This window comes from Grosmannia clavigera (assembly GCF_000143105.1).
Source record: "Grosmannia clavigera kw1407 unplaced genomic scaffold GCSC_144, whole genome shotgun sequence".
Taxonomy (NCBI): domain Eukaryota; kingdom Fungi; phylum Ascomycota; class Sordariomycetes; order Ophiostomatales; family Ophiostomataceae; genus Leptographium; species Leptographium clavigerum.
Window position 1 is genome coordinate 1,725,247 of NW_014040797.1, and position 27,994 is coordinate 1,753,240.

Consider the following 27,994-nt stretch of genomic DNA (forward strand, 5'->3'; position numbering starts at 1 on the left):
GGTGAGGTGTCATGCCCTTCTTTCGCTCCATCCTTTCTGGTCCGGCCTTCTTTCATTGCTGACGGCAGATCGGCCTGGCGTGGTCGTATTGAACCCAGCATGATTGAGATCACTGCTTGTATACGTAATCCTACGTCGTAGATGCTGAGCCAAGCTCTACGTAGGCGGCTGTGCTGACTAATCAAACAAGGCGAGGTGGGTCCCGGCCCATTGAGTTTTTTCCCGTAGTCTAGAGGCGAAAAAGCAGATGGACTCTTTGCTGCTTTGCCATACACGACGACCGGACAGACGCTTATCGATCTGACCTTTGCAGCCACCGAGACACGAAATGGACGGGTACGTGAAGGGCGGCGGTTTTGCAGAGGTGCCGTCGATGCGCCAGGCTAACATTGCATCGCAGCCTCACATCGGCCGAGACGCGCGAGTTGGAGCAGCGGCTGCAGAAGCGGCAGGTCAAGGAGTTTATCGGGGTGAGTTTGTGTTGTGAGAATTTATTTCCTTTCCTTCCTTTCCTCTCTCCTCTCTCCTCTCTCCTCTCTCCTCTCTTCCCCACTAACCAACTCAGCTCTTTAGCAACCTCGTGGACAACTGCTTCACGGCGTGCGTAGACGACTTCTCGTCCAAGGCGGTGTCGACACGTGAGACGGGCTGCATCACACGATGCGTGCAAAAGACGCTGGCGACGCAGCAGCGATTGTCGGAGCGGTTCCAGGAACACAACGCGGAGATGAGCCAGCAGCAGCAGCCACGATGAGGGCAGATGTACGATAGAATGAATACAGGTTCCCTCTGAACAGTACTAGTTTCTGAAGCAGTCCTCCTTGGATCTTCTTAGTCTGTCGTCTTAATCGTATATTGCTTGATCATTCCGTCTCCGTCTCCTCGTCTCCGTTTCCTCCTCTTCCGCTCTCACCCTCTTTCTCCGTCATATATCCTCTTTTGCTCTCTTCCTCCATCATATCTCCTCTCCTCTCATTCCCCCCTACTCCTCTTCCTCGTCCTCACTCAATATCGTCTTCACTCCCTCCAACAGCAAAAACACCTTCTCCTCCAGCCGGTTCTCCGCCGGCCCTCCAGCCTGCACCGGTTCCAGCGTCCGCCACTCAGACTCGCGTCCGCCCAGCGGCACCAGCCGTTCGCGCAGCAATTTAGGCCGTGCCAGCCAAAAGTCGACGCTCTCGCGCACGGGCGCCGCATCCCAGCCGACGGCCGGGATGTCGCGCGCATGGTTGACCCGCAGGGCCGCGAGCACCTGTGTCAGCAAGGCGAGCGAATGGATCTCGGACACGGCCAGAAGGGTGAGGCTGTCCCTGGCGGTGCTTTTCTGTCCCATCCTCTCCTCGCCCACCTCGAACCGCTGCACGCTCCCCTCCAGCAGGCTGGGGAACTGGTTCAGCACGTAGGCAACCTCGGGCGCGATGCTGGCACCCAGCGCCACCAACACGTTGAGCAGCAGCGGCAGGACGGCCTTGGCCCAGATGCCGTAGCAGCGCTGCGCTGCCGGAACATCGGCCATGGGCTCGACGCCGGGACGACGCATGTGGGTGGCCAGGCCGGCGGCGACAAAATGGCCGAGAAAGCCGTCACAGGCCAGCTGCTCGGCCACGACCGGCAGGGCCGACAGCTCGAGCAGAAACAAGAGGCTGAGCTCGCCGTAGACGGGATCACCTCCACCGCCCACCCGATCGGACCAGGAAAAGAGCGACTCGGCCGCGCGCAGGACGTCGTGGGCGGCCATGATGTTGAGCACCTGGGCGTGACACTGGCCGATGCCCGGCACACAGAGACAGGCCTGCAGCACGGCCGTCAGCAGGGCCATGTCGTCAGGTCGCGGCTCGGCCTCGACGTCGTGCACCTGGCCGACCAGCGTGCGGAAACCGGCCGCAACGACGCGGTCCAGGATCGTCAGCACGGTCTGTGTTGTCGAGATGTCGTTGGCGTCGCTGTTCGTCGTCTTGCCGTCATCGGCACCCTCCCTCCTCTGTCCGCGCAAGACGACATATAGAATCCGCAAGAGTGTCCGATAGTAGGTCGCCTGCTCCATCGACCATGGCGCTTCCACGCTGCTGATGCTCGTCCACACGGCCAGCAGCAGCGACGATCCGTCAGCTGGCAGCAGTCCGTGTTCGGCCAGTCGTTGTAGTAGTAGTAGTGCCAGGTTGGCCCGCCCTTGGGCTAGCCGTCCAAAGATGTCGCCTCCTCCTCCTCCACTCCCATTGGCTGTCAAACACTGCTCGGCCACCTGCAACATCACGACTGGCAGCCGCTGGTCCTTCTGCTTCGGCAACAGACACACGCTCAGTTCTAGCAGCAGCACTTCCCAGGCGTGGTACAGTGCAATCTGCGCGTCCACCAGCGAGAGGTTGCAATTGGCCATTTCCATCTCCAGCCGGAATCCTCTATTCTTGCCGTTTCGTCCCTTCTCACCCCCCCATCCCCCGTCAAAGCTGAGCATCGAGTCGGCCAGGTCGAGCGCGTAGTAGAACTGCCCGCCCAGATCGCGTGGCTGCACTAGCGACCGCTTTAGCTGGTCTAGCGAGAGCCCGCCGTAGCGCTGTGCAAAGTTGCGCTGAAAGTTGGTGTGCAGCGATGTGTTGTAGCCCTCGACGGCAACGCCTTCGCGCAGGTAGTAGTCCACGTCCTGCACCACGTCACGTGCCAGAGCCTGTTCTGTGCCCATCTGTCGCATGTGGTACAGCTGCATCGCAAAGATCTCTGCCACGTACGCCGCGATGCGTGCTTGGCCAAAGGCTGCTTCGGCGTCTGTCCTTGCCGTCACTGCTGCTGGTGCCAATTGTCGCACGTATGCCCGCATTCCGTCGAGATGGTCGCCGTCGCTGTTGCGCACGGCAAAGATCGTCCATGGCCAATAGTTTTGGGCGGCTGAGAAGAAATCGAGAACAGCCAGCAACTCTTTTGTCTCTTCGCCTTTTTTCTCCTCGCCCTTCGGGCTCGTTTGTGTCTGTCTCGCTCCCATCCGCCTCAACACCCCCTTCGCCTTGGCCAGCACCGAGTCTGCCGACAGCTGCAGTCGTGGTCCTTCGGCCTCGCCTCTCTCTCCTCCCTCGCGCAAGGCTTCGCGTGGCGTCCTGCCCGTCAGCAGACAGTTGGCCATCCACTGCTGCCGATGTCGCAGCACGGTCGAGAAGAATCGCCATATGCGTGCCCTCTCGGCTGCCCGGCCAAACGGCCCGTCCATGCGTGCCAGCACGGCCAGAAACGCCCGCGACACGTGTGGCCCCAGGTAGCCCAGCAGCGATGGTGGCTCGCTGGCTGTGGTCGCCGTCAGCGTCGCCGCGCTGACTACCAGCTCCGTCAGCAGCTCCAGGGCTGCCGGCCGCAATCTGCTCGTCCCCGAAGCTGAGCCACAGAGACGCGCCGGCAGCGATGCGATCTGGAACATCTGTGCCTGCAGGCCACCCCCCAGACTCGTCCCTTGTCCGTGGCCCACCAGACTCGTTGCCAGCTTCAGCACCGCCACCGTCCGCTCCTCCATTCCCTCTCGTCTTCGCTTGTAGAGCGTCGCCGTCGTCGACTGCTCCAGTCCTGCCAGCAGCGTCGCCAACAGTGGCTGGAAGCGCAGCGACGACGACGCCGCCGTCGACCCAAAGCTGCTCACCACAAACGCTGCTCCCGCCTCCAAACTGCCCATCAGCCGACTCTCTGGCCCGTCCACCCCTTCCGCCAGACTCGACGCGTACACCACCATTCGTCCCAGCATTCCCACCGCTGCTGCCACCACGCTCGATCGCTGCATCTCCGTCGCAAACTTCCACGTGCTGGTGTTCTCGTGCAAGTCCACCACCGTCTGCGCCACCGCCAGACACACCTGCCCCAGCGTCTTGTCCGATGCTCCCAGCCAGATGTTGCTGTCCGGCACGTGTCGTCCACTCCCTCCACTCCCTCCGGCCATCTTCCTCTGCACCGCACTCGTCGCTGCCCCGTCCACCAGCCCTGATAGGAACCGTAGTGCCGCCATCAAGAAGCTGAACCGCTCTGCCACCACGTCCGATCCACTCGTCAGGATGCACAGACGTCCTGCCCGCGACTCCGTGTTCAGCAGCTGGCATCGCGCCATGTAGGACCACACCCGCCCTGGACACAGCTCCAGGATCGCCTCCAAGAAGTCCATGCACGCCGCCAGCACTGCCAACCGTCCCGAGTCCGTTTCTGCCGGCCCGTCTTGGATCAGCGTGTCCACTGTGTCGCATACCACCGTCACAATGTCCTTGGCTGCGTCCAGGTCTCGGCTCGCCTCCTGCAGCACCGCCAGTCCGGCTGCTGACACTCGCGTGTTGTCTGTCTGTCGCGTCGTCGTCTGCCGTGCTGCCTTGCCCGTTTCCGATCGCACCAGTCCGACCAGCAGCCCGATCGCCTCTGCCGCCTCCCATGGTTCCAGCACGCCCAGCACCGGCTCGCCCACCTGGTCTGCCACGTTCGCGTCCAGCCACTTGCCCAGCAGCGCGATCGTCGAGTGCCCGTAGTCCATGTTGACGATCCCGCTGCCGTCGATCATGAACCGCCCGTACGTCCCGGCCGGGATCACCATCGTCGTTGCTGTTCCTGGCCGCCGCGACGTCCCTGTCGGGAACAGCAACATGTCCTCTGTCGTCTGCATCGTCGCCGTCGCGTGTTCGTCCTCGCCGATCATCGCGTAGCCCGTAAAGCTGTTCGGCAGGCTGAATGTCAGGCTGGGCGTCTGCAGCAGATACTCCATCACAATGTCCGTGATGTCCGGGCCATCGCCTGCCGACAGCAGCCGGCTGATCGACACAAACGGTGCAAACTCGTATGGAAACCGTCCCAGCGCGTTCTGCACGTAGAACTGCAACAGCTGCCCGTCCTGCAGCACTGCCGACGCCACCATCTCGTCCTCGTCCCTCCTCGTCTGTCGTCTCTCCGTCCGTTCCCATGCCTCCGCGCCGCCTGACAGCACCGCCACCAGCGCGCTCACCGGTTCCGACTGGTATCCCACGATCGGGAAGCTCGCCTTCAGCACTTCCAGGAATACCACCCGCATCTGCGCTCCCAGCACGCCCCGGAAAGCCGCCTCCACTCCTACACCCGCGCTGCCTGCCATCGCACTCATCACCTCGTATACCTGGCACTGCTCTGTCGCCGTCATTGCCAGTCGTGGCACCATCGCCTCGCCCGGCTCCGAGGCTGACCCCAGCACAAATTCGCTCAGAAACCCGTCGTACCGTGCCGCCTCGATCGATACGATGCTGCCCACCGAGCTCCGGCGTCCTCGCGGCTGCAGCGCTTGCGCCGCAAATGACGGCACCTGCTTGTCTAGCTCGAAGCTGTCCTGTGCCCGCTGGTTCTGCGTCAGGTCTCGCCGCTCCGCTCGCTCCTGGTACGACACGTCCATCCGGTGCAGGATCAGTGACCACGACAGAAACACCGGGCTCGCTGTCGCCAGCCCCGAGTCTGCCGCACCCACAATCGCCGCGTGCATCACCTCCAGCACCTCCGCGCTGTTCACGTACGGCTCCTCCTCGCCGTCCAGATCCACGTCGTGGTCCAGGTATCCGATCGCCCGGTTCACGTTCAGCACCACCAGCGAGTTAACACACGCCAGCGTCTTCAATGGCAGAATGAGCTCTGACATCGCCTTGTCGCCGCCTGTCAGCCCGTCCAGGAATCCGTAGTCGCCCACAAACTGGAACCAGTCGGCCGCCAGCGATGCTGGCAGGAACAGCTCTCGCGAGCTCTGCAGTCCCATAAAGATCACCGACATGTAGTGCACAGCCTCCGTCAGCGCCGTCTGCACCCACTCCAGCGCTAGTTCCTCTGTCAGGATCTCCTCCGCCTGCTTCACGGTCCCCTCGATGCCCTCTTCTGCCCGCTGCATGCAGCTGCGCAGCTCCTCGATATATGCAGGCAGCTGTGCGACCATCGCCCGCGCATCCGGCTCCGCCTCCTTGCCTGTGCCGAGCAAACCTTGTGCCAACGCGCTCCGGAGATCCTCCACCGCTGCTGTTATTGTCGTCGTCGTCGTCGCCCCGTGCATGATGAGCGATGTGATGTAGTCTGCCGACATTGCAAAGTACCGCCGCTCCGATAGATACGTCGCCAGGAGACGTCGTCGCCGGCTGTCCTGCCTGTTGAACTCCGTCCACAGGTCCTCAGCATCGAGCGTTGCTTGCAGTACCGACGTCACGCCGCCCGCCGCTGCCTTTTGTATGTTCGTGACGTCCTGTGATGACAGAGGAGCTGCCAGGAACTCCTCTGACCGCGCCTGCAGCTCCGTCACCACCATCCGCAGCGCCGTCACCTCGTTGATGCTTGCTGCCCTGCTCAACCAGAGTGCGTCCGCCTTGATCGCCTTGATGTCGTATTTTTCGTTGGGCGTTGGCGTCACGTTAATCGCCGCCGTCTTCGTCTCGAGTGCCGCTGCCGTCTGGGCCGTCGGCTTCTCAAACGCCTTTCCGGGCCACTTGAGCAGCTCCAGCACAAACGGTTCCGTCAGCAGCTCCGTCACCGCATCGGTCGTCAGCCGGTCGCTCGACGCATCAGAAAGCGCTGATGCCACCAGCTTCCATGATCTGTACACGCTCTTGTTAGCAGGCAGCACCCCCGATGCGGGGGCTTCCAAGCACCCCGGGAGAAAGAGCGGAGCAGGCAGAGGGCACGTACAGCAGCACTGTCTCTCCTTCCAAGAGCTCTTCCAGGGGCGGAAAGTAGATGTGATCCAATGGTGGTGCCATCGTCATGTGTCGTATTGCGGCGTCAATGCCGGCATCTGCAAGAGACAGAAACTTCAGATGCTGCAGAGACGGTGGAAGTGCCGCTGTTCGGGGCAGACAGCCAGGTGGGCGATGCTTGGCGATGCTTGCTTTGTTATTTTTCAGTCCTCTGGTGAAGTCGCAAAAAAAGATTGGCGAACCGCCAAAAAGACGCGGCAAGAGCTTTGGCGTTTTAGCGGTGGCCGTGTTTTTTGTGGGGTCTCCAGCTCGGCTCCGCCTATAGCAGCACAGCAACGCTTAAGTTCCAGTATACCATTACAGGCCTCTTGGCATCACACACGACCGTTTCCGTTTGCTTTATTGGGGGTAGGGGAAGACACAGATACACTGGATGTCGAATCTAGCAAACAAAACGTATAGCCATGCCAGGTCCCAAGCTCTGAAATATCAATCGCTCTTCTCAAATGACACACGCCAACCAATCTACTATTTACACGACTCCTCCAGCTAATCAAGCAGTCCTTTAGTGTCCTCCAACGGATATTAGACTCTGCGTGGTATAGGCTTCAACCTGTCCTATCACGCTGTTTGCACTAGGTACCGGAGAAGCTGCTGATCCTTGGGGCGATAAGAGGAGCATTGACACCTCTTCGAGACAGGCAGTGGCCGAGAAGCGTGTCTGCGGCTCCATGACCAACATGTGCTGCAGGATCCCGGCCAAGCCTCCAGGCTCGAGGCGGTTCACCTCTCTGACGATAGCTTTGCACCACTCCAGTCCTTCACCGGTGCCCGACTGCGGAAGGCCGTATGCGAAGCGCAACAGAACGACCCCCAGTGACCAGACGTCAACGGCCTTGGTGTAAGTTTCTGCATCTCTGCGCACTTCTGGCGGAAGGTAGGCTCGTGTACCGCAGTATGTCTTGAGCGTGCTGTCCTTGGAAAGGCCGAAATCGGATAGTTTGACATAGAGGTAGCTGGGGTCGCCGTTGTGATTGCGGTGTTTGACCAGAATGTTCTCCGGTTTGATATCGCGATGTGCCATGGGTAGTGCCCGCTGGTGGAGATACGACAAAGCAGACAGGCTTTGCTGCAGTACGACCAGACACTCGCCGTGCGAGAACGGCGTCTTTTGATGCTGGTCAGCGAGGTTTCCAAACTTCAGATATTCCAGAAATATGGCTGGGGTCGGCTCTGTTCGCGCAAAACACAGCCGCACGATGTGAGCCTAGGACTCCATCAGTATACAGTCTGGGTAGCAAATGGAAGGGTTGATATGTACTGACGTGTGAGATGGTCCGGAGATTGTTGATCTCCTTTTCCCAGGCTCTTTGATCGTATCCGCGTCCTAGAGGTCGTTTGCAGGCGTATTCCTCGCCCGTGCTGACATCCCAGTGACGGCTCACGGCCCCAAAGGCACCCTGTGCCAGCCATCCCATGTTAAGGACCATAGGACGATCAACGACGGGGTGGCTTTCGCTCTGATCGGCGAGGTGAGTGTCATTTCTACCGGGGGCCGTGCATCCTCGGCGGAAACGCTCGGCATTGGCTTGGTAATCCGCCGAGGCAATGTCGTGGCGTGTGACGACAACCTGGAAGTTGAGGTATCGATGCAGCCGCACAACAATGCACTTGGCATGGTCAGGCAGGTCGAAGCCGTTCATGGTCCAGGCAAATGCCCTACGCGGCTCCCCTCCCTGCTCGTCATATGTGACACAGGTGCCGGTCTCGGAGTCTAGGTCGCGTACGATGAGGCGGTGATGTCTGTCCTCGAACGAATTCGCAAACGTCAGAGCAAAATGGTGCTCGTCAACGCCAGGTAGACCTGGGAGCACAACTCCATCTGGGCCCGGCTCGGTTCCAAAGATGAGCCCTCCCGGGGCGCAAGGGACATCGTGGAAGCGGAGCTCTATGTATGGCAACTCGTCGAGGCTCGCCTCATCTTCTGGTGGCGGTGTGTCGTCTCTGTCATCCTGTATGTAGATTTGGCGTTCTCGCGGTACTACCTTTGACGGCTGGTATCGTGAACAAGCTTTGATTGCCTCCAGGGCAAATCCCTTGCTGTCCTCATAAGGATACAGTCGAACGAATACAGAATTCTGGTCTTCCATGTTGAGAATGGTTCGCGACTCGCTATTCGTGATGCGAAGCCAAAATGAAGGGATGCAAAGGATGCAATGGCCACTTATATACCTTAACAAGCTTAGTTCTACGATCAAAATATAGGAAGCAGCTGCGACGCTCAACAGCGCCAATTGCGAATGGATCCCCAAGGCCAATGGCTCTGTCAAGGGGCATGGCTTGCCAGGCAAAGGTGGCAGGCGCCTATAGTTGCGATGTATATGGCTGGGCGCCTAGATGGTGGCCTGGTTTGAGGCCGCCGATATGCATTCGGGGCACTGCTGCGTTTCAGTTACAGGGTCAAACCGAACCAGCCACGATGGTTTTGTCGAGTCGGCGGTTGCATAAACGCTTCTGTATGGTTCGTGCAAAAGTGGCACCTTGTCGACAGCCGCAAAACTTCTGAAGCCATCTGACAATGTGCTCTGGTGCCGGAAGGCACTATCGTTCGCCTGTGTTTGTGAATAGTACGGAGTACAAAGCAATGTTTTTCATTTGAACTCTTGTGCAATACGCAACGGCATGCGCTTGTTATAAAAAAGAATGAGCCTCTCGTACTCTGTACATAGAACAAGAACGTGAAATGAGCAAAAAAATTGGTAGCGTCTCTTTGTAAAGCGTGTCATCCTTAGTGCAGGGGCCATGCTAATCTTCTCCTGTGAATTTGTTAGTTGTGGAACTTATGGGACTCGAACGGAGAACCTTTGAGTGCGACGTACTGTATCGTTTTAAATTGACCAAATGCCCGAAGGCAAAAATACTGACTGTTAAGTAACTATATATAGGGTAGTTTCGCTAGTCTGGAAGACCCATTAGTAATTAATCTGCCACGTGCGCCGCTCGTCTGGTAGACCGTGAGAGTATTGGATATTTCTTCGCACTGTATTATAAAAAAAAGCAGTAAGCTTGTCCGCCTTCCGCTTTCGGACGATGACTCGCAACTTCTTCATCCTACTCAAAGAGGTTGCACCCCGCAGAGGACAGCAGGAGACGTGATTCGACTTTCCCCCTTCTTTAACATCAAAGAACGAAAATGCCGTCTGCTCTGGACGTCGTCGACCACTCGCCGCACCACCCCAAGGCGATAGACCCGATCCAGTCAGCGTCCAACGTGGTGCTGATCGACAACTATGACTCGTTCACGTGGAACGTGTACCAGTACCTAGAGCTGGAGGGCGCATCGGTAACGGTGATCCGCAACGACCAGATCACGCTGGAGCAGCTGATTGCAAAGAAGCCGACACAGCTGGTGGTGAGTCCGGGGCCCGGTCACCCGGCGACCGACTCGGGCATCAGCCGGGACGCAATTCGGCACTTTGCAGGCAAGATCCCGGTGCTGGGCGTCTGCATGGGTCAGCAATGTATCTTCGAGGTGTTTGGTGGTACGGTCAGCTCGGCCGGCGAGATTCTGCACGGCAAGACGTCACCGCTGGTCCATGACGGCCGCGGGGTGTATGCGGGGCTGCCACAGTTGCTGCCGGTCACGCGTTACCACTCGCTGGCGGGCACGCGCGGCACGCTGCCGCCATCGCTCGAGGTCACGTCGTGGATCTCCAAGGCTGACGGCAGCCCGGGCGTGATTATGGGCGTGCGTCACAAGGAATATACGGTGGAGGGTGTGCAGTTTCACCCGGAGAGCATTCTGTCGGTGTCGGGCCGTGGCATGTTCCACAACTTTCTGGTGATGCAAGGCGGCACCTGGGCCGAGAACGAGCAGCTGCAAGCAAAAAACACTACAACGGAAGCCATTGCGGCTGCTGCTTCGGCCAAGACCAACATCCTGCAGCAGATCTTCTCGCGTCAGCGCATCGCAGTAGAGGCGCAGAAGAAGGTGCCGTCGCTGCGGCCCGAGGACCTGCAGGCAGCATACGACTTGGGAGCAGCACCGCCAGCACTGTCGTTTGCAGACCGGCTGCGACAGTCGCCATTTCCGGTGTCGCTGATGGCCGAGATCAAGCGGGCATCGCCATCCAAGGGCGTGTTCGCCATGGACATCCGGGCGCCAGCACAGGCGCGGGCATATGCACAGGCAGGCGCCAGCGTGATCTCGGTGCTGACAGAGCCGCATTGGTTTCACGGCAATATCGAGGACGTGCGGCAGGTGAGGGCGGTGCTGCAAGCGATGCCAAACCGGCCGGCGATCCTGCGCAAGGAGTTTGTGTTCGACGAGTACCAGATCCTGGAAGCGCGCCTGGCCGGAGCCGACTCGGTGCTGCTGATTGTCAAGATGCTCGACGATGCCACACTCTCGCGGCTGTACCGCTACAGCCGTTCGCTGGGGATGGAGCCGCTGGTCGAGGTGCAGAACGCGGCCGAGATGGAGCGGGCTGTTGGCCAGCTGGGCGCCAAGGTCATCGGCGTCAACAACCGCAATCTCGAGAGCTTCGAGGTCGACCTGAAGACGACCAGTCGGCTGCGCAGCATGGTGCCGGCCGACACCATTCTCTGCGCCCTCAGCGGCATCAACACGCGTGCCGACGTCGAGGCTAACGAGCGCGACGGTGTCAATGCCGTCCTCGTCGGCGAGTCCATCATGCGTGCTGCCGATCCTGCTCTATTCATCCGTCAGCTCTGCTCAGGCTCAGGTGCGCCGGCTCCTTCTTCCTCTTCTCCTGCTGCTGCACATTCCTTACTCGTCAAGATCTGCGGGACGCGTAGTCCCGAGGCTGCCCTCGAGGCTGCCCGCAGCGGTGCCGACATGGTGGGCATAATCTTTGCCCCCGGCCGCAAGCGCACCGTCTCACACGAATCCGCCTTGGCCATCTCGCGTGCTCTGCACGGCTTTGCCGATTCCGACCCGTCCAGCTCTACGGCCACGGCTGCCAAGACCGCCACTGCCACCGTTACTGCCACCGATTTCTTTAGCCTCGCCCGGAAGACACTCGCCCGCCGGAAGCGGCCCCTCCTAGTAGGCGTGTTCCTGGACCAGCCGCTCGAGGAGGTGCTCGAGAAGCAGCGACTGTATGATCTAGACGTCGTCCAGCTGCACGGCCGCGAGCCCATCGAGTGGGCGCGCTGCATCCCGGTGCCGGTGATGCACAAGTTTCAGCCGGGAGAGCCTGGTCTGGGCGTGCGCGGCTACTACACGGCGCCTCTCCTGGACTCGGGCGCAGGGTCGGGCCAACAGCTGGACACGACGGCCGTGCAGGTCGAGCTGGACCGGGACCCCAGATTGGAGTTTATGCTGGCCGGCGGCTTGGACCCGGACAATGTCAGCGAGGCACTAGGCGCATTCGACCGCGACAGCCGGGCGCGGATTATCGGCGTCGACGTCAGCAGCGGTGTCGAGACGGATGGGACGCAGGACCTCGCCAAGATCGGCGCGTTTGTGCGGGCGGCCAAGGCTCTTTCCTCTTGAGGCCTGTTGCAGCGAGTCTCCCTTCATAGCCTTGTCATTCTGACGTTATTAAAAAGCAACATTTGATCTGGCTTTGGGCCTTCAGCCGTGTCTCTTTCCTGTTATCTGTTTGTGTCTGCTCGTCTGAGATTTCTTTTAGCACTCCATCGGTCCCAGGGTGCAGCATATCTCCAACCTTCCCATCTCTATTTCTCACTGCAGACAGCATCATCTGATCGTCGGGCAGTCCTGTCTCACTGCGGCCTCACCATGCCGGTCTCGTCGGGCGGCGCCTGCCGGCAAAAGTTGGTCATGGCTGGCATCACCGTCGCCGTGGCCGGCAGTCTGGGCTCCGGCTGGACTGACGCGGACGTGGCCCGCTGGATGGCCTACAATGGCGGGCGGTTTGCCGCGTCCGTCACTGGCGACGTGACACATCTGCTCTGCACGCCGGAGGAGTACGCCAGGCCCAAGAAGAAGCAGGACCCGGCCCTGCGGGAGGCCCTACGGCGCGGCCCCAAAAATGTGCACATTGTGCTCAAGGACTGGCTCGAAGACTCGCTGCACAGGCGCAGTCGCCGTCGCGAGAAGGCCTACCTGCTGCGACACATCCACCGCCCGTCCCAGCAGCACCACAAGGAGATGCAGGAGCGTCAGGAGCGGCTGCGTGCAAAGGGCCGGCAGCTTGGCGAGACATTTGTAGATACAAGTGGGTGATGTGAAATTAAATCAAAACAAATACTAATTAATGTTGAAAAAAAATGTTAACTTGTACAGCTCTCTACCACATCTATCAGGACGCCACCGGCTTCTCCTACAAGGTAACCATCCAGCGCGATCACGAAAACTGCGGCATCTTTGGCGAACGTTACGTCCTTCATGTAAGTGTGGTGCTTTTTAGAATTGGCAACCGTTTTCGCTGACACAATTTCCCCGCCCATCACAGCTTTTCGAGTCGGATGCCCGGCCACATCTTTACTGGTTTGCCGCCCGCCACTACAAGAGCCGTACACACACGCAGCCACGAGACTACCGGCCCAGCGACACCTGCCGGTTATTTGAGACTGAGTTTCGGCATTTCTGCACCTTCTTTGCCAGGAAGACCGGCGTGTCCTGGGACGAGAGGATGGTAGCAGAAGCCCCGACAAAGACGATGAAGGATACAAATACGAAGGAGGCCGATGTTCACGACCTGTCCGTCATTCTCGACTTCGGACCAGAGACGTCCAGCTATTTCCGATACGTGAGGCCGGTGGGTCTCTATTTTTGTGCCTTTCCGAGCAGGTCTCTGTTTTTGCTAGTTGCGCTAACCGAGAGGGGAATGCAGGCCAGAGGCATGCCCATGGGCGTTATTGACAAGGCGGAGAACATGCCCCGTCCCAATATAGAGGAAATCAATCTGGACGGAGGGTACGAGCAGGGGCAGAGACATGCATAGCTGCTGGTGCCTGAAGACACGTACGAGACCTTTTGGCCTTGTCATGTCGTTGTTGATCATTCCGAAAAGAGATCATTCTAATAATACGAAACTTTTGTCCTTTTCCCTGTGGCTAGTCTGCTCACAGACGCCTGGTAGTCATACAAGCAGCCCCGGCTGCCATCCCTCACAACCGCAGCTTTGGCAGGAAGAGGAAGAGCAGCAGCAGGACCAACATCAGTCCGTAGACCATGCCGAACAGCATCATGCGGCCCCACCAGCCCTTGCCCTCAGTCATGCGAGTCAGCAGCGCCATGCTGCGGCCGGCGGCCGAGAGGTGTTCGTTGGTCGTGTGCAGGCCCTCGCCCACGCGGTCGACCACGTCCTTGTCGTCCTCGAGCAGCCGCGACGTCGCCAGCGACCGTTCCTTGAGCGCCCGGGCCAGCCGCAAGATGTCGGACGACAGCACCTCCTGCTCGTGTCGGTGGTGGTCCAGCAGCACCTCCTCGGCCGCCACGCCGTCGCCATCGCCACCGCGGCCGGTCGTCGACAGGAGCGTGCTGCGCAGCTCTGCCGTCGTGGCCGCCTCCACGCCCTCGGCTGCCTGGGCCGACGTCGACTGGCCCCGGTCGCAGTCGGTCTTGGCTGATCGCCGGCCTCCCCGTCTTGCGCGTATCGTCGCGGTCACAGTCGCCTGTGCTATACGTCCCTTTTTCCTGCGTGTCGCTGTGTCTCGGCCAGCATGCGCACTCGTCGATTCCGGCCGTGGTCCGGCTTCTGTGGCCTTGGCCGGCTTGCCAGCCTGTCCCGACACCGGCTGCGCGTCTAGGGGCACAAGCACGTCGTCTGCTGTCGCTGTGCGGACCTCGTCGACTGCCCCTCCCGCGTCCATCGCGGCGGCCGCGCGCGCCTCCTCGTCCAGATCGTCCAGCCGCTCCTGCAGCCGCTCCACCAGCTCGCGCCGCCGGCTGAGCTCGTCCTGCACTTCCTGTCGTCGCGAGGCCGCCTTGATGGTCGAGGCGTCCTGCTCCACCCGCGCCAGGAGACTGCGCGCAGCCGTCACATCAAACCGCGCCTGCAGCCGCTGGAACTCGTCCGTCACCAGGCGTTGCCACCGGTCACCGTCGGCCCGCAGGATGTTCTGGTCCAACCGGCTCAGCAGTCGTCCAAGATCGATAAAGGGGTCGTAGGCGGTCACCGGCGCGGCCGACAACGGCGGCGCAAGCGGGGATCGCGCCATGTCCACAGGAGGTCGTGCGTGGCAGAGACTCGGTCGTCCTGTCGGGTTCTGTGCATCTGTGTGCCAGGGCTGTCCATCGGCCGTGGCGTGGATTGTTGAGGCTCTACTCCGTACGTACTCTGTACTTTGCAGCAGTGGACGTTGCTGTCCTTTAGTGCGTCACGTGCCCATATAGCGTCTACTCGTACCACGTGAACCAGGCTCTAGGGCAGATACAAGCCTGAACTGGGACGCATGACATCGCACATCTCAGGCTCCATCCTCGCTTGGCGTAGATGAGAGTTCGGCTCTCGGTCCTTTACATTTTGTGCTTGCGGTTATGCGATCTTGGCGGTCATGCCAACTTCCGAGTATTTGTCGACAAGAGCCTTGCTTCCTAACACCGATAGTCTCCTCTTTTGAACTCTCCTTTACATTGCATCTTCGTTGCCAGCGCCTATGGATGAAGTGAGGTGTAATTCAGACCAGTCAAAGCTGAACAGAGTCCTTCTAGTCACCCAAACCCCCGTCACCTCGGAATCCCACACCTTGCGTGGCGTCTCCACATAGGCGCATTGAGAGCTACTAGAGCAGTTGCCAAACTTGTTGCTGCTCGTTAAAGCACTAGAAGTACAGCACCGCCACGTTGTTTCTAGACCATGCATGTCTGACAGTGACCATTGGCGGATGCCTGTTCTGTCTGACGGTTGTGAGAGCCCAATGCAGGTCATATGCGCGAAGCGTTCGTGAATCACGAAAGGCATCCGCAAATCGTCGGCTGAGGGCCACAACATAACATGTTTCGTGTGACCCATTCATCCGTGCCGAGAGACGCCCATTGCAGAGGCATGTCCTGGATCTCCAGCGCCTCCTCCTACAGAGCAACATGTCTCCATACTTGGCTTTGGCCGGCCGCTTTTCATTACCGCTGCATCCCCCGGCACAACGCTTAATAGGACTCGCCAGCGCTGAATAGGCTTGGAAGACGACGCGGCACGGCATACGGAGCCAGAAATTGTGGCGCTGCTGATCGGGGAGCTGGAGACTGGTATCTCACAATCGGCGTTAGGGCGTGTGATCTCAGATTCTCTCCAATCACAAAGGTGCATTCCACACCCCTCAGTGCCCTTGCTAGGAGGTCGCGCCTGTAGTGACGCCGCGTCGCGCATATAAACGGCGGCAATGTCCCACGAAAAATCCGCTGTCCCTGAAGGAGCGAGGTGGAAAAAAAAAGGAAATTAAAAAATACGAGACAACAAGTTGGAGCTTAAAGCTCGCGGCAACCCCTCCACTGGCAGCTATCACACCAATCGCTGCGCCTCCCAACTGCCCAGACTTTTTATCGACTTCAAAGACGAACCGTGTTTTATGCGTATCTTACCGCTTATTCATCACCTTCACATTTGGAGATTTTCTGGATTACACCTAGAACAGCAGGTAAGTCGTAAGATATATGCAGAACCCACTGATTGCTGCCCTGAAGTTCCGAACAAAGGCGTTAGCCACCGCCGTATTTGTCCGTCTGGCCTTTCTGTCTTTCAGCCCACTAACACTGCTGAACATAGATAGCAGTGCCGTACTCCGTACACTTTAGCACCAACAGCCCCCACATCAGCCCAAAGCAGCCAAGTTCCAGCTTTTTTTTTTTTTTTTTTTTTTTACTCGCACGGCAGACCATTGTGCTCTACCGGTGCTATTTAATTGTGCCGACCCTGGAAATAATAATTCCTGAAGACCGCCGAAAGCCATGTCTGGAGAAGGGAGCTACGCCCCCAAATCACCCGATCCGTCGTCTTTCTTCTCGCCCCCAGCACCTGCTGGCGCTCACCAGCAACCACCCAATACTTCCTACCCGCAGCAATACCCGCAAGCGGTCCAAATTTCGTATGAACAGCACCAGCATCAGCACCAGCATCAGCAGCACCAACAGCAGCAGCGATTCTCTCCCAATCATCAGATTCAGGCTCCACAGCAGCCCTACTACCAGCCTCCCCCACAGTACACCCAACAGCCGTATATCCAGCCTTCCCAGCAACAGCAGCTCCAACCACCGCTGTCTGCGCAGCCGTATTACGCTCCTTCGAACCCCTCGCAACAGTCGCTGGCTGCACCACCGCCGCAGGCGTACGGCCTTGTCCAACCGCCGGCAGCGCATCAGCAGCAGCAGTTCTTCCAAGGCTACAACAACCCACCGTATCAGCAGTACGGGCCTCCCGTCCAGGGCTACCAGCAGCCAGGAAGCTTCGCGCCGAATCCGTATCCGACGTCACAATCACAGCAATCACAGCAGCCACAGCAGCCACAGCAGCTGGCAGAGCAGCACGACCAGCCGTTCCGACCGACGTCACCGGTTCCCAAACCAGAATCCTCCCCGGCGATGCCACCACGCAAGGCAGCAGCGCTAGCCGGCTCGTCCGCGGCATCGCTGGCCGACGGCGGCAGCACGGCGGCGCCGTCGCCGGTCAAGACCAAGTTCCCCACCGCACGCATCAAACGGATCATGCAGGCGGACGAGGAGGTCGGCAAGGTGTCGCAGCAGACGCCCATCGCCGTCGGCAAGGCGCTGGAGATGTTCATGGTCGCCCTGGTCACCAAGAGTGCGGACGTGGCACGCGCCAAGAACTCGAAGCGCGTGACCGCCCAGATGCTTAAGCAGGTGGTCGAGTCGGACGACCAGTGGGACTTTCTCCGGGACATTGTCAAGAAGATCGACCCGGAAGAGAAGCACACGCGCGGACCCAGCCGCAACAGCACCAGCGGCGCCGAGGGCAACAGCATCGGCAGCGCCGCCAAGACGAAGCTGGAGAGCGACAGCGAAGACGAGCAGCCCAAGAAGCGTGGCCGGCCAGGCCGGAAGAAGAAGGTGTAGGATGGCGGTGAGGCCGCGGGGAGCGGCACTTGCATCACGGCGTTCTTGTCTCTTGTTCTTCTTTTCCCTTTACAATCGTTTCTTGCCTTGCGCTTCATTCTCGACAGGACGTGTCACTGCGCCCATCTACGTCCCGAATGTTGCTCGTCTGTGCTTCTATTGTTACTCTTCTTCCGTTTCTCTCTCTCTCTCTCTCTCTCTCTCTCTCTTGCGCGTTTTCGGGTTATATAGGTTTGGACTGACGGCTGGCTTCTTTGTGATGAAGCCCAGGGCTTCCGGTTGGAAAAAGACAGCAGGCGATGGCTTTTAGATGAAGAACAGACAATACCCAAAAGACAGCTACACGCAGTTCCGAATTGGGCTGCGGAGCAACGATACCGTTGTATCTGGTGAAGCAGGTGCTGTGCGTACGGGTTCCAGATGCACGTTTTCCCTGTGAGACCTCCATCCCCATCTGGCAGCATCGTAGGAAACAGATAAGTGCCCTCTGGCAGTGGGCGGAAGGAGCGGCCGTCTCTTTGTCCTACTCTTGCTTTCTCGCGTCTCGCGTCGGCGTCACAGGTTAGCCTCGCCAGAGAAGCGAAATAAAACGGAGAAGCTCTCAAAACGGATATACAGAAAACCGTCACGGCAGAGACGACCTAGACGACTTCCGTCATAGAGGGGCCACAGTGACACCAACCAAAACGGAGAATTGGCCCCACAAGCTGCGCTCTAGCGGGCATTGTTGCGACACGGGACGGTTCGACTACGTGTATCTTTACGCTCTCCGTATTATTTCTAGAACTCTGTGCGTTCGTGTCTGCCATCTCTGCATGCTTTTCTTCAAGCTCCGTGGCCTCCGCGTCGTGCTCCCCGTGTCCCCCGTCTCTCGTGCTGCCCGACAACTGCCTCGTTCTCGTTCTCGTTCTCGTTCCCGTTTGCTGCACCTACCTCCGCCTCTCTATTCTCCAGCTGATGCACCGGTTACGGCGACTTCCCTCGGCCTCTCTTGTCTGAGCACTCCTTTCAACCCCCTACTCCTATTTTGACACACCCCCTTCTCTCCACGATCCTCAGCCCTCTCGTCTGGCCAGACCCAAGTTACATGGTATAATACGCCTCACCGACTTCGATCCACACGGACCCTCCCCCTTCGTCGTCCTCCTTTCGCAGATGTCTCGCTCATCACGACGCTCTCCTCGCCCCCGCTCATCTCCCGCCTCTGCCCTGGTGACGTCCCAGTAATCGATTAACAAACGCATTCGTGGCATCGTCTTTCTTGAACGCACCAGCTGCTGCCACTCTTGCATTCTACTTGCATTCTGCTTGCATTCTGCTAGCATTTTGGCGTTGTTCCATCCTTTTACAATTTGCCGTGCGCATCTTCTTCTACACCCCTGCTGCGTTCTTCTTTTATACCCCCCAAATGTCGTGGGACTTGCTGCAGCGATTATTTGAGAGCGACGTCTTCAACTCCAATCCCTTTCTCCCCGTTTCCTACCTCTCGTGAGTCTTGTCACATCCTCCTGCTGTCTGCTGCCTCTTCTTGCTGACCGGCCTCTAGTCGATATGCCGATCATGTGGGCATTCATTATGTGCTCTGCAATAAGCTGCGCCAGTTCCCCTACGAGGACATTGAGTTCTTCCTCCCCCAGCTCTGCCACCTCATAATCAGCGTCAACAATGAGTCAATGGCCCTGGAGGGATTTCTCCTCGATCTCTGCGAGGAGTCTGTGACTGCAGCCTTGCTTGTTAGTCTCTCCATCATTCCTGTTCTGAGCCGCCATAAGCCGATTAATCACTAACAGCTCCTCCTTCAGACCTTCTGGCTCTTCCAGACATACTTGCACGACCTTTCCTCTAACCCCCAGACCGACGCGTTCCAGACCTGCCGCCGCGTCTATAACAAGGTCCAGCACATTGTTTTCGGTCTGCCTGATGCCACCAGCCCCGACAAGATCAGCGAGAATGTCCTCCCTGTCACTGTCCTTGCCAGCTTTGTTCTCGCTAGCATCGGTGCGCCCTTCCTGCCTCGATGGGCCGGGCCACTGGCCATTGCTCAGGCCCGCAAACCATCTCCACCTGAGACAGTCAATGCTACGGCCGCTGCGGTCACTCCGCCAGGCACGGAAGCCACCGATGCTTCCCCAGGTTCAGGCACGTTCGCAAGACCGACCCGTTCCCATACGATCGCCATGGTGCCCACTAAGCCCAGACGTACCAAGGATGAGACCAGAGGCAGTTCCCGGCCGTTGGGCTCGATCCGACAACACTCAAACCCGTCCGTGGATTCAATATCGTCGCCGAGACAGGCAAAACACAAACATCGGCCGAACCAGCAGCAGCAGCCACAGTCTCTGTCACGACCGGGATCGTCTTCGAGCATGATTGCACTGCCGTCGCCTCTTGTGGACCTGCAAAATACCTTTCGGCCGTTACCACTGCCAACACCGACCCACCACTTGGATAGCATCTCATCAGAAGCCCGGATGAGCACAGCATCTCTACCGCTGCCCGACCTGCGAACGCCTCACATGGTCACGAGACCACCTACACCTGTGTCTGCCGGCCTGCGTCCAGACGAATCGGCCGCATCCGCTCTGGCTCGTCGCCACTCCCACCACGCCAAGACGCGACTGGTCAGCGTGGCTGATTTGAGCCCCGAGAGCCGCGTCCGACTCCTGCGACAGAACTACTTCCGCTGCCAGACGCAGTTCCTGCGGGCCTTGGAAGACATTTCCAACCGCCTGGTCGCCGTGCCAAAACCCGCACGGCTCAGCGCCCTCCGCGCCGAGCTCGCCCTCATCTCCCAGGACCTGCCAGCAGAGGTGGATATCCCTATCATCTGTCCGCCAACCCTGGTGAATGGCTCTCCGAGCCGGAGCCGGCATCATCGCATCGTCCGCCTCAACCCGGCCGAAGCTACAGTGCTCAACAGCGCCGAAAAGGTCCCATACCTCCTCATGGTAGAGATTTTGCGCGAGGACTTCACGTTCGACCCGGAATCGTCCGACAACCACCGGCTGCTGACCTCCCTGGTGACGGAACAAGGTTCGCGGAGACGCATATTCGATCTCTCCGACTCGGTACAGAACGGCAACTCGTCCCGTGCGTCCGATGCTGCAGCGGCGGCAGCTGCTGCTGCATCACTAGAGCCCCCCATCGACAGTGTATTTGAGCCCACTTCTGGTGACCTCGGCAGCTCTCCGCTTATAAAACCGTTTGAGGAGGACGAGGAAGGTGGCGAGTTGCCCGCGCCAGGGAGAACACCATCAGGTACTCCCCACCGAGGAATGTCTACTCCGACCAATCGCCATACGATCAGTGGTATGCCAGGCTCAATGTCTTCAGTTGCTGCCACCACGGTCACGGCTGCCACCACCTTCGCAGACAGCACACCACGGAGCTCAGCCGCGTCCACATCGCGGTCTAGCAGTCCTGCACCCCGGCTACGCAAGATGACACTGCCCCTATCTCGTGGCCAGCACACGGCGGATCAGCCCGACTTTTCGGCCTTGGCCACGCACATGCGGACAGCATCGCAAATGCTAGCTCAGCTCGAGGCAACAAGCGGCAAGCGACCGCGCCATGAGGTGGCAGCAATTCGTGCCAAAATCATCGCCAGCATGCAGAGCCTCGAGGAGCAGAGCTTCGACCTGGACGACGGGCAGGGACCGACTTTCGACCTAATTATAGCTAAGGCGACCGCGGCCAACGTTGCTGCTGCCGCAGCCGCGGTAGTCGATACGGTGGCCGAGTCTGCTGAGGGCTCGACATCGGCCACGCCGGTAGCCGGTAGCGAGGACGCCGATGACGACACGGCAGCAGCGGCAGAAGCTGCTGTTGCCGCGGGTGGAGATCGAGCGGCCGTGAATCCAAACGCAGGCATCGCGCGTATGGAGAACGACTTCAAGACAGGCGGTCTGCAGCGCAAAGGCGACCGAGACGACCCGAGCGCGGCAGTATTTGGCGAGGCTTGGGACCTGAAGCGGGAGCGGATTCGGCGATCATCGCCATATGGATGGATGAAGAACTGGGATCTGGTCAGCATGATTGTCAAGACGGGGGCGGACCTGCGGCAGGAGGCGTTTGCGTGCCAGCTGATCCTGGTGTGCGACAAGATCTGGAGGGAGGCAAGCGTGCCGGTGTGGGTGAAGCTGATGCGGATCCTGGTAACGGGCGAATCGTCAGGGCTGATCGAGACGATCACCAATGGCGTGTCGCTGCACTCGATCAAGCGCAGTCTAACGCTGTCGTCGATCGAGTCCGGTCAGAATCCGCGGCGGCGCATCGCGACGCTCAAGGACTACTTTGCCAAGGCGTTTGGCGCAGAGGACAGCGAGGCGTATCGAGCGGGTGTGGACGCCTTCAAGCGGTCACTGGCGGCGTACAGCGTCATCTCGTATGTGCTGCAGCTCAAAGACCGGCACAACGGAAACGTGCTCGTGGACAACGAGGGCCACATCATCCACATCGACTTTGGCTTCATGCTGTCGAACTCGCCGGGATCAGTAGCCTTTGAAGCGGCGCCCTTCAAGTTGACGCATGAGTATGTCGAGGTGCTCGGCGGGCTGGGGTCGCCCGAGTTTGACGACTACAAGCGTCTGTGCAAGCAGGCCTTCCAAGGTGCGTCGGACTTGCCATGTTTTCTCTTTCCTCTTTGCTAACCAGATTAGCCCTTCGGAGGTCGGCCGACAACATTATCGATCTCGTCAGCATGATGGGCCTCGGCTCCAAGATGCCGTGCTTCTCAGCAGGCGTCGTGCAGGCGACGGCAAACCTGAGGCAGCGCTTTCAGCTGCACTTGAGCGCCGAGGATGCCGAGCAGTTCGTGGAGACGGAGCTGGTCGGCAAGTCGCTTGGAAGCTACTACACCCGACTGTACGTCGCATACCTCCTGTTTCCTCCGTGTATTCCCTCTCATTCGCACGCTGACACCCCTGCAGATACGATACCTTCCAGTATAGGACCCAAGGAATCTACTGAAACGGAAAACACTAGAGGGCAAGACCTGATGAAGGCGGGAGGAAGGGCGATACATGGCATTGGGACGGCGTTTCTATTCAGCTGCACAGAGATAGGACGGGAGACATATGAAGCGGGGCGAGTTCCGTTTGTGATGCACGCAATAGAGTTTGGAAATGCTTGTCTGCTGGGAGAGGTAGAGGGACAGGGCAGGACGGAAGGGGGAGGTGTTGTGTTTCGAGGGTTTATGTCGAGGCCTTTTTTGGGCCGCCTTTTCCCTGTTTATCTCCCCCTCTATTCTTATTCTGGCTACTTTGCGATTTTCCTTGGTATCTGTCTGTTGGTCTCGGCCACAAAGCGACCCCAGTGTTGGCCATGGCCGATTTGTGCATCAAAGGAAATGTTGGCGAGAATGAGGAGGCTCTCTCGTGATGTGACTTGACGTTCTTTTTCGCTTCGCTTTCAACTCGTGGTAACACGAAAGGTAACGGTGAGAGCCGGAAAGAGCACGGCCTTTTGCTCCTTCCCGAACAGGCCAGCAGCAGCATGGCGAGCCAGCTTGCTAAGCGATATTAACAGATGGCCTTTCATGCCTTCATTTCAATACTTGGTCGAATTACGCAGACATATATCTTGGCACTCCCATTCGCACGCGCCGCGCCATGAAATGCATCCGCTCCCAGCAGTTCCAGCAGTCCCATCAAGACGCCATGCCCAGCCGTTCCAGCCGCTCTGTCACCGCATCCACCATGGCCGATTCGCGCTCCAGCAGCTTCGTCACCTGGGCCATCTTGGCCTTGCGGACGTCGGCCGGCACCTTCATGTGCGCCGTGCTGCTGCCGGCCGGCATTGAGGACGTCGAGGCGGACAACGACGACGGCGAGCCGGGTCGGCTTGTCAGCTCGCCGTTTCCGGCGCCGGCTGCCTTCTCGTCGATCGACGCCTTCAGCAGCATCGAGCCGGCCTGCTTTGCCAGCTCTTCCCAGAGGCTGTGGATCTGCTGGACGCGCAGACCGACATCGCCGGCCGCTGCGGTCGACTTGGTGGGTGACGATCCCACCGACACGCCTGCAGACGGCAATGTCGACGCCGACGACAGGTCCTGGAGACTGGCATCGAGGGTCTGCACTTCCTTGGACCACATGCGCTCCTTGTCGCTTAGCGGGCGCGCCGACGCCATGTTGAACGTGCGCCGCAGCCGCTCCAGCCGCTCGCTCAGCTCGTCGTGGCGGTCCTGTGCCGTCTTGAGGCGCTGCCGGAGCCGCACGTCATCGGTGAGCGGGCCGGCCATCTGCTCATCGTCATCCAGGTCGTTGCCGGCGATCATGTCGATGCGGTGCTTCAGCGTCGCCGCTGACTGGATCTGCTCGTGCAGATCGATGGGCAGGTCCTGCAGCTTGGTGAACACCTGCGATACCGCCTGGTTCAGCAGCCCGCTCTCCTTGCCCACGAGCTTATGGGCGTTTGTGAATATGTTCAGCGTCGCGGGCGAGAGCCGCACTTCCTGGTGCTGCAGCATCTGGTACCGGCTCGTGAATAGCATGTTCTTCGCCTGTGAGAACTGCGACGCCATCAGCAGTTCTCGGGGTATCTCAAAGGCCGGCCGGGCCTTCCAAAAATCCAATGCCAGCACGGCCTTGTCCTCTGCCTGCTCGGTCGCGGCAGGACGCGTCGGCGACTGGTCTGGTGACCGGAACGATGAACGAAACATGGACGATCCGAGCTCGTCGTTGCCTTCTGGCGAATCAAAGGATATTCCAACGGGCGAGTGGTCGGTGGCCGACAGCAAAAAGTAGCCGAGATCCGGATCGCGCATCACAATACTGGTTGCGAGCGTCTCGTCCGGCTTGTGCACATACACCCGGTGTCGTGTTGTGTTCTCGCCCGTGACCAGTTGGCGCACGCGGAAGTCTGCTCCGGTGTCTGTGCCCTCATGCAATTCCTGCTCTAGCCGGAAGACCCAATTTGACAGCGAAATGTGGGTGATACCGCCGGGATGTGTTACAAAAAACGAGTAGCGTGATGTGACATCAGGGCTGAATGTGCACCAGCCGTCTGGCCGCTTCTCAGCCTCGCGAACAAGATCCACGATCTGGAATGTGAGCAACGGCCGCGAGGTGGAGTTGTTGTCTGTATCTGGGATATGTGCAGCTCCAGCTCGGCCGCTGATGCTGCTTTTGTGGGAATGGTGGCTGCGCTGTGGCAGCCACTGGGCCTCGACGCCGACAAGATCGAGACAGATGCGCAGTCTGCCCGTCGTGGAGACGAGGCCGATGACGGACAGGGACAGGCCCTCTTGGTCGGCATCATCGATGAGGTCCTGGAACGCTGCATCATCTCCGTCATCTTCGACTCCCATGAGGAAGGCCGTGTCGACCTTTTCGCCAATGATGAAGATATCGCACAGCTCTCCAGCATTCCCAGAGTCGTCCTCGTCCTCGTCATCGTCGTCTTCAAAGTCCACCTCAAACGGGCCTTGCAATCTCGGCACGATGCCAGGATGGGCAGGGCGGGAAAACACATCGGCAGATGGTCCATATCCCGACCGAGTCGGCGACTCGACAACTGTCGGTTCCTGACTGTCGAGCTGTGACATCCAGTCAAGTTGCTGCTGGGCCAGCTGCTTTGATCGCGGCGACACATCCGCGTCATCCTCGACGGCAGCCACGTTGGCGACAATGGCAACGGAGAGCGACGGAATGAGGGTCGGTGGCGGAGCCCAGCGCTTGGGCAGCAGCGGACAGAGCGCATACACATCACCGCCAACCATGGCAATCCATAACGTCATGGACGACCAGCCACCAGAGCTGCGGGGACCAAAGCTGGCTGCGGCTACCTCCATGTCGAAAAAGTCCGGCGAGTAGCCGGCGTTGGTGTTGACAGACGCGCCAAAGTCTTGGTCCAGCCAAGTGCCATCGGCCAGCTTCTTGACGTCAATGGACAGGGCTGGCGAGTCGAAAGACCAGCGGTCGACGGGCGATATCTCCCAGAGCCGAACGACGGCATCGCGGGTGACGGTGACGATAGCAGAGCCGTTGACACCCAGCGGATGCCATAGAGCAGAGACCACAGGCGCACGCGTGGTGACATGGGTGGTGGGCCCGAGGGTGAAGTATCGGGTCTTAAGGTACACTTCAGTGTCGTCTGTTGCCGCGAGATGGGACGGGTCAGGCAGTATGCAAATGTGGACGGTGTGGGCGGTCAGAATGGCCATGTAGTTGTTGTGAGGAGAGACCACAAGCTGGCGGATGTCGTCGGCCACGGGCGGCTTGAGAATCTAGCATCGACATGAGCACAAGAGCACCAGAGTACCACCGACTGAGACAAGACTCACCCTATAAACAGGTCGTGAACGGGAGACGCCATTAGTGATGTTCATGACACTTCTCTGGCCATCGTGCGTCGCTTCCCATGCGCTCTTGGTGGAGACGAGATCGGTCCATCGGATCTCCTTCCCAATGGCAATGAAGACCTCGGTGCCGCGCCTTGCGATAGTCCTCTGGGGGCCTGCAGTAGGGACAGGCTGCTTCTTCCGAGGGCTCGCAGTCGACGAAGCGAAGGGTGATGCCTTTGCTGCAGAGACGGGCGCCGAGAAGAGAGTGTGACCGTCGGGGAATTCTGCGGACAGCCAGGCCGGTGTGTAGGCCCTGATCTTGGGCATGGCGGACACTGCAGCTTGGGCGGGACCGAAGCGCGTGAGAAGAGAGATACAGAGGTGAAGCAGAAGCGAGAAGGAAGAGGAGGCAGAGCTCCGTCTCCGGCCTCAAGCAGGGACAGGAGTCGTCAAAAGGCAGGTGGTATGTGTCGCAGGGTGCTTTCTGAGCTCGGCCACGAAAGCCGACGGGAAGGATGATGGCGGTGACCGCAGGGGCATGTGCTCGTCGTGCAGTCGAGGCAAAAGAGGCCGTCTCCTAGCTGCTCGGATTTTTTCTGGACTGCCCTTATTTTGCAGGGCGCGTCGTCCCAGCAAAGCGCGGCTCCGTTCCTGGATATGGCCCAAGCTCCCTGTCTCACCGCCCAACAACTTACTGCCGCTTCTGGTAGCCGCCAACTTTTGCGCTCCCTTTTCCTAAGCGTCGATTGCAGCGGTGGCGCAGACACGACCACGGCAACGAGCGAGATGGCCATGATGCAAGAAGCACGCAGTACGGTCGAGCGCCTGGACAGACCGAGCGCCTACTTCAACAACAAGGTTTGTCGTCGCCTCTTCTTTTCTCCTTTCCGTTAGCGGCCGTTCCCCGACTCACACAGAGCTCTCTCGATCAGAAACGCCGCAGAGACAACCATGGCCGTGGCGAGGACGAAGTCCCCGATAAACCGCAGGCGATCGACGACCCGCTAAGAAACGCGACGACTCTTTACGTCGGCAATCTGTAAGAAGATGCCCTTCTGGTTGGTAGTTTCTGGCTGACACGCGAGCAGTTCGTTCTACACGACCGAGGAGCAGGTATACGAGCTCTTTTCCAAGTGTGGCGAGATCAAGCGTCTGGTCATGGGCCTCGACCGCTTTAACAAGACGCCCTGCGGCTTCTGCTTCGTCGAGTACTACACGCACCAAGACGCGCTCGACTGCATGAAGTACATTGGCGGCACCAAGCTAGACGAGCGCATCATCCGCACCGATCTGGACCCAGGCTTCGAGGAGGGCCGGCAGTACGGCCGTGGCCGGTCGGGTGGCCAGGTGCGCGACGAATATCGCGACGACTACGACGAGGGTCGCGGCGGCCTGGGACGTGCGCTGCAGGCCGAGCAGCGGGCCGAGCGCGAGCGCGAGCAGGAACGCGAGAACGAACGCCGTGAGCGTGACCAGCGCGAACGCGAGCGGGAACGGGGCGAGCGTGGTGGTGGCCGAGACAGGGACGGAGACCGGGACAGGGATAACGGCTTTGACATCCGGTGAGAAGACCCGAAAAGCCGAGGAGAGCGGAGAGAAAGGGAAAAGGGAAGTTTGCTTGCATAGGGAGTCACGGAATGTATGGCAGTCGATCGCCAGTAACAAGGGAAGCCATATTTGCTCATTTTCGTTTTCATTCCATTCTTTACGGAGAGGCCCCGAGTACACCGAAATATCGTACAAACGCATGCCTCGTCTGCCGAGACGTGCATCTCAGTAGCCGGGAGGGTTGATTCTCTGCGACACCCGGGTCCACTTGGGCAGTTCTGGCCGGGTTAGCAATGGCCTGTCAGTCGGCGGGCGAGGGTGGCCTACTGTGGATGCTCTTCCGGTACCGCTTCGCCTTGCGGTCAAAGAGCGTGTACTTGTCGCGCGGCAGCATCTCCTTTTCGGTCGGCATCTGTGCCTTCCACAGCTCGAGTGCCTTCAGCGTCGTGCCCTGCTTCTCAAGCGCCTTGTCGACCGTCGAGATGACGCTGTCGACAGCACGCAGACGCATACGTT

The 27,994-nt window shown here is 59.3% G+C and overlaps 10 protein-coding genes across 10 annotated transcripts; 6 read left to right on the forward strand and 4 right to left on the reverse strand.

Annotated features, from left to right (window-relative positions):
* Positions 1-328: 328 nt before the first annotated feature.
* CMQ_2646 (mitochondrial intermembrane space translocase subunit) lies at positions 329-754 on the forward strand (the record flags this gene model as incomplete). The annotated part of the gene is made up of 3 exons (XM_014316724.1): positions 329-336; positions 401-470; positions 566-754. 3 exons carry the CDS (start codon positions 329-331, stop codon positions 752-754), a joined length of 267 nt encoding a protein of 88 aa, XP_014172199.1.
* Positions 755-831: 77 nt separating this feature from the next.
* CMQ_2605 (nucleoporin) lies at positions 832-8,797 on the reverse strand (the record flags this gene model as incomplete). The annotated part of the gene is made up of 5 exons (XM_014316683.1): positions 832-858; positions 1,043-6,548; positions 6,640-6,770; positions 7,291-7,914; positions 7,973-8,797. The coding sequence occupies 5 exons, from the start codon at positions 8,795-8,797 to the stop codon at positions 832-834; spliced, it is 7,113 nt and encodes a 2,370-aa protein (XP_014172158.1).
* A 1,043-nt stretch (positions 8,798-9,840) lies between these two features.
* CMQ_2710 (anthranilate synthase multifunctional protein) lies at positions 9,841-12,165 on the forward strand (the record flags this gene model as incomplete). The annotated part of the gene is made up of 1 exon (XM_014316788.1): positions 9,841-12,165. One exon carries the CDS (start codon positions 9,841-9,843, stop codon positions 12,163-12,165), a length of 2,325 nt encoding a protein of 774 aa, XP_014172263.1.
* Positions 12,166-12,414: 249 nt separating this feature from the next.
* On the forward strand, positions 12,415-13,582 carry CMQ_2570 (brct domain containing protein; the record flags this gene model as incomplete). Its single annotated transcript, XM_014316648.1, has 4 exons — positions 12,415-12,853; positions 12,922-13,025; positions 13,091-13,396; positions 13,472-13,582. 4 exons carry the CDS (start codon positions 12,415-12,417, stop codon positions 13,580-13,582), a joined length of 960 nt encoding a protein of 319 aa, XP_014172123.1.
* A 166-nt stretch (positions 13,583-13,748) lies between these two features.
* On the reverse strand, positions 13,749-14,801 carry CMQ_2524 (uncharacterized protein; the record flags this gene model as incomplete). The annotated part of the gene is made up of 1 exon (XM_014316602.1): positions 13,749-14,801. The coding sequence occupies one exon, from the start codon at positions 14,799-14,801 to the stop codon at positions 13,749-13,751; it is 1,053 nt and encodes a 350-aa protein (XP_014172077.1).
* A 1,726-nt stretch (positions 14,802-16,527) lies between these two features.
* CMQ_3193 (cbf nf-y family transcription factor) lies at positions 16,528-17,649 on the forward strand (the record flags this gene model as incomplete). Its single annotated transcript, XM_014317271.1, has 1 exon — positions 16,528-17,649. The coding sequence occupies one exon, from the start codon at positions 16,528-16,530 to the stop codon at positions 17,647-17,649; it is 1,122 nt and encodes a 373-aa protein (XP_014172746.1).
* Positions 17,650-19,057: 1,408 nt separating this feature from the next.
* CMQ_2501 (phosphatidylinositol 4-kinase) lies at positions 19,058-22,617 on the forward strand (the record flags this gene model as incomplete). The annotated part of the gene is made up of 5 exons (XM_014316579.1): positions 19,058-19,137; positions 19,196-19,382; positions 19,452-22,257; positions 22,308-22,512; positions 22,578-22,617. The coding sequence occupies 5 exons, from the start codon at positions 19,058-19,060 to the stop codon at positions 22,615-22,617; spliced, it is 3,318 nt and encodes a 1,105-aa protein (XP_014172054.1).
* Positions 22,618-23,296: 679 nt separating this feature from the next.
* On the reverse strand, positions 23,297-26,257 carry CMQ_2879 (uncharacterized protein; the record flags this gene model as incomplete). Its single annotated transcript, XM_014316957.1, has 2 exons — positions 23,297-25,873; positions 25,931-26,257. 2 exons carry the CDS (start codon positions 26,255-26,257, stop codon positions 23,297-23,299), a joined length of 2,904 nt encoding a protein of 967 aa, XP_014172432.1.
* Positions 26,258-26,716: 459 nt separating this feature from the next.
* On the forward strand, positions 26,717-27,496 carry CMQ_2933 (small subunit of nuclear cap-binding protein complex; the record flags this gene model as incomplete). Its single annotated transcript, XM_014317011.1, has 3 exons — positions 26,717-26,788; positions 26,863-26,969; positions 27,019-27,496. 3 exons carry the CDS (start codon positions 26,717-26,719, stop codon positions 27,494-27,496), a joined length of 657 nt encoding a protein of 218 aa, XP_014172486.1.
* Positions 27,497-27,703: 207 nt separating this feature from the next.
* Positions 27,704-27,989, reverse strand: CMQ_2771 (mitochondrial ribosomal protein subunit l31; the record flags this gene model as incomplete). The annotated part of the gene is made up of 2 exons (XM_014316849.1): positions 27,704-27,756; positions 27,806-27,989. The coding sequence occupies 2 exons, from the start codon at positions 27,987-27,989 to the stop codon at positions 27,704-27,706; spliced, it is 237 nt and encodes a 78-aa protein (XP_014172324.1).
* Between the last annotated feature and the right edge of the window lie 5 nt (positions 27,990-27,994).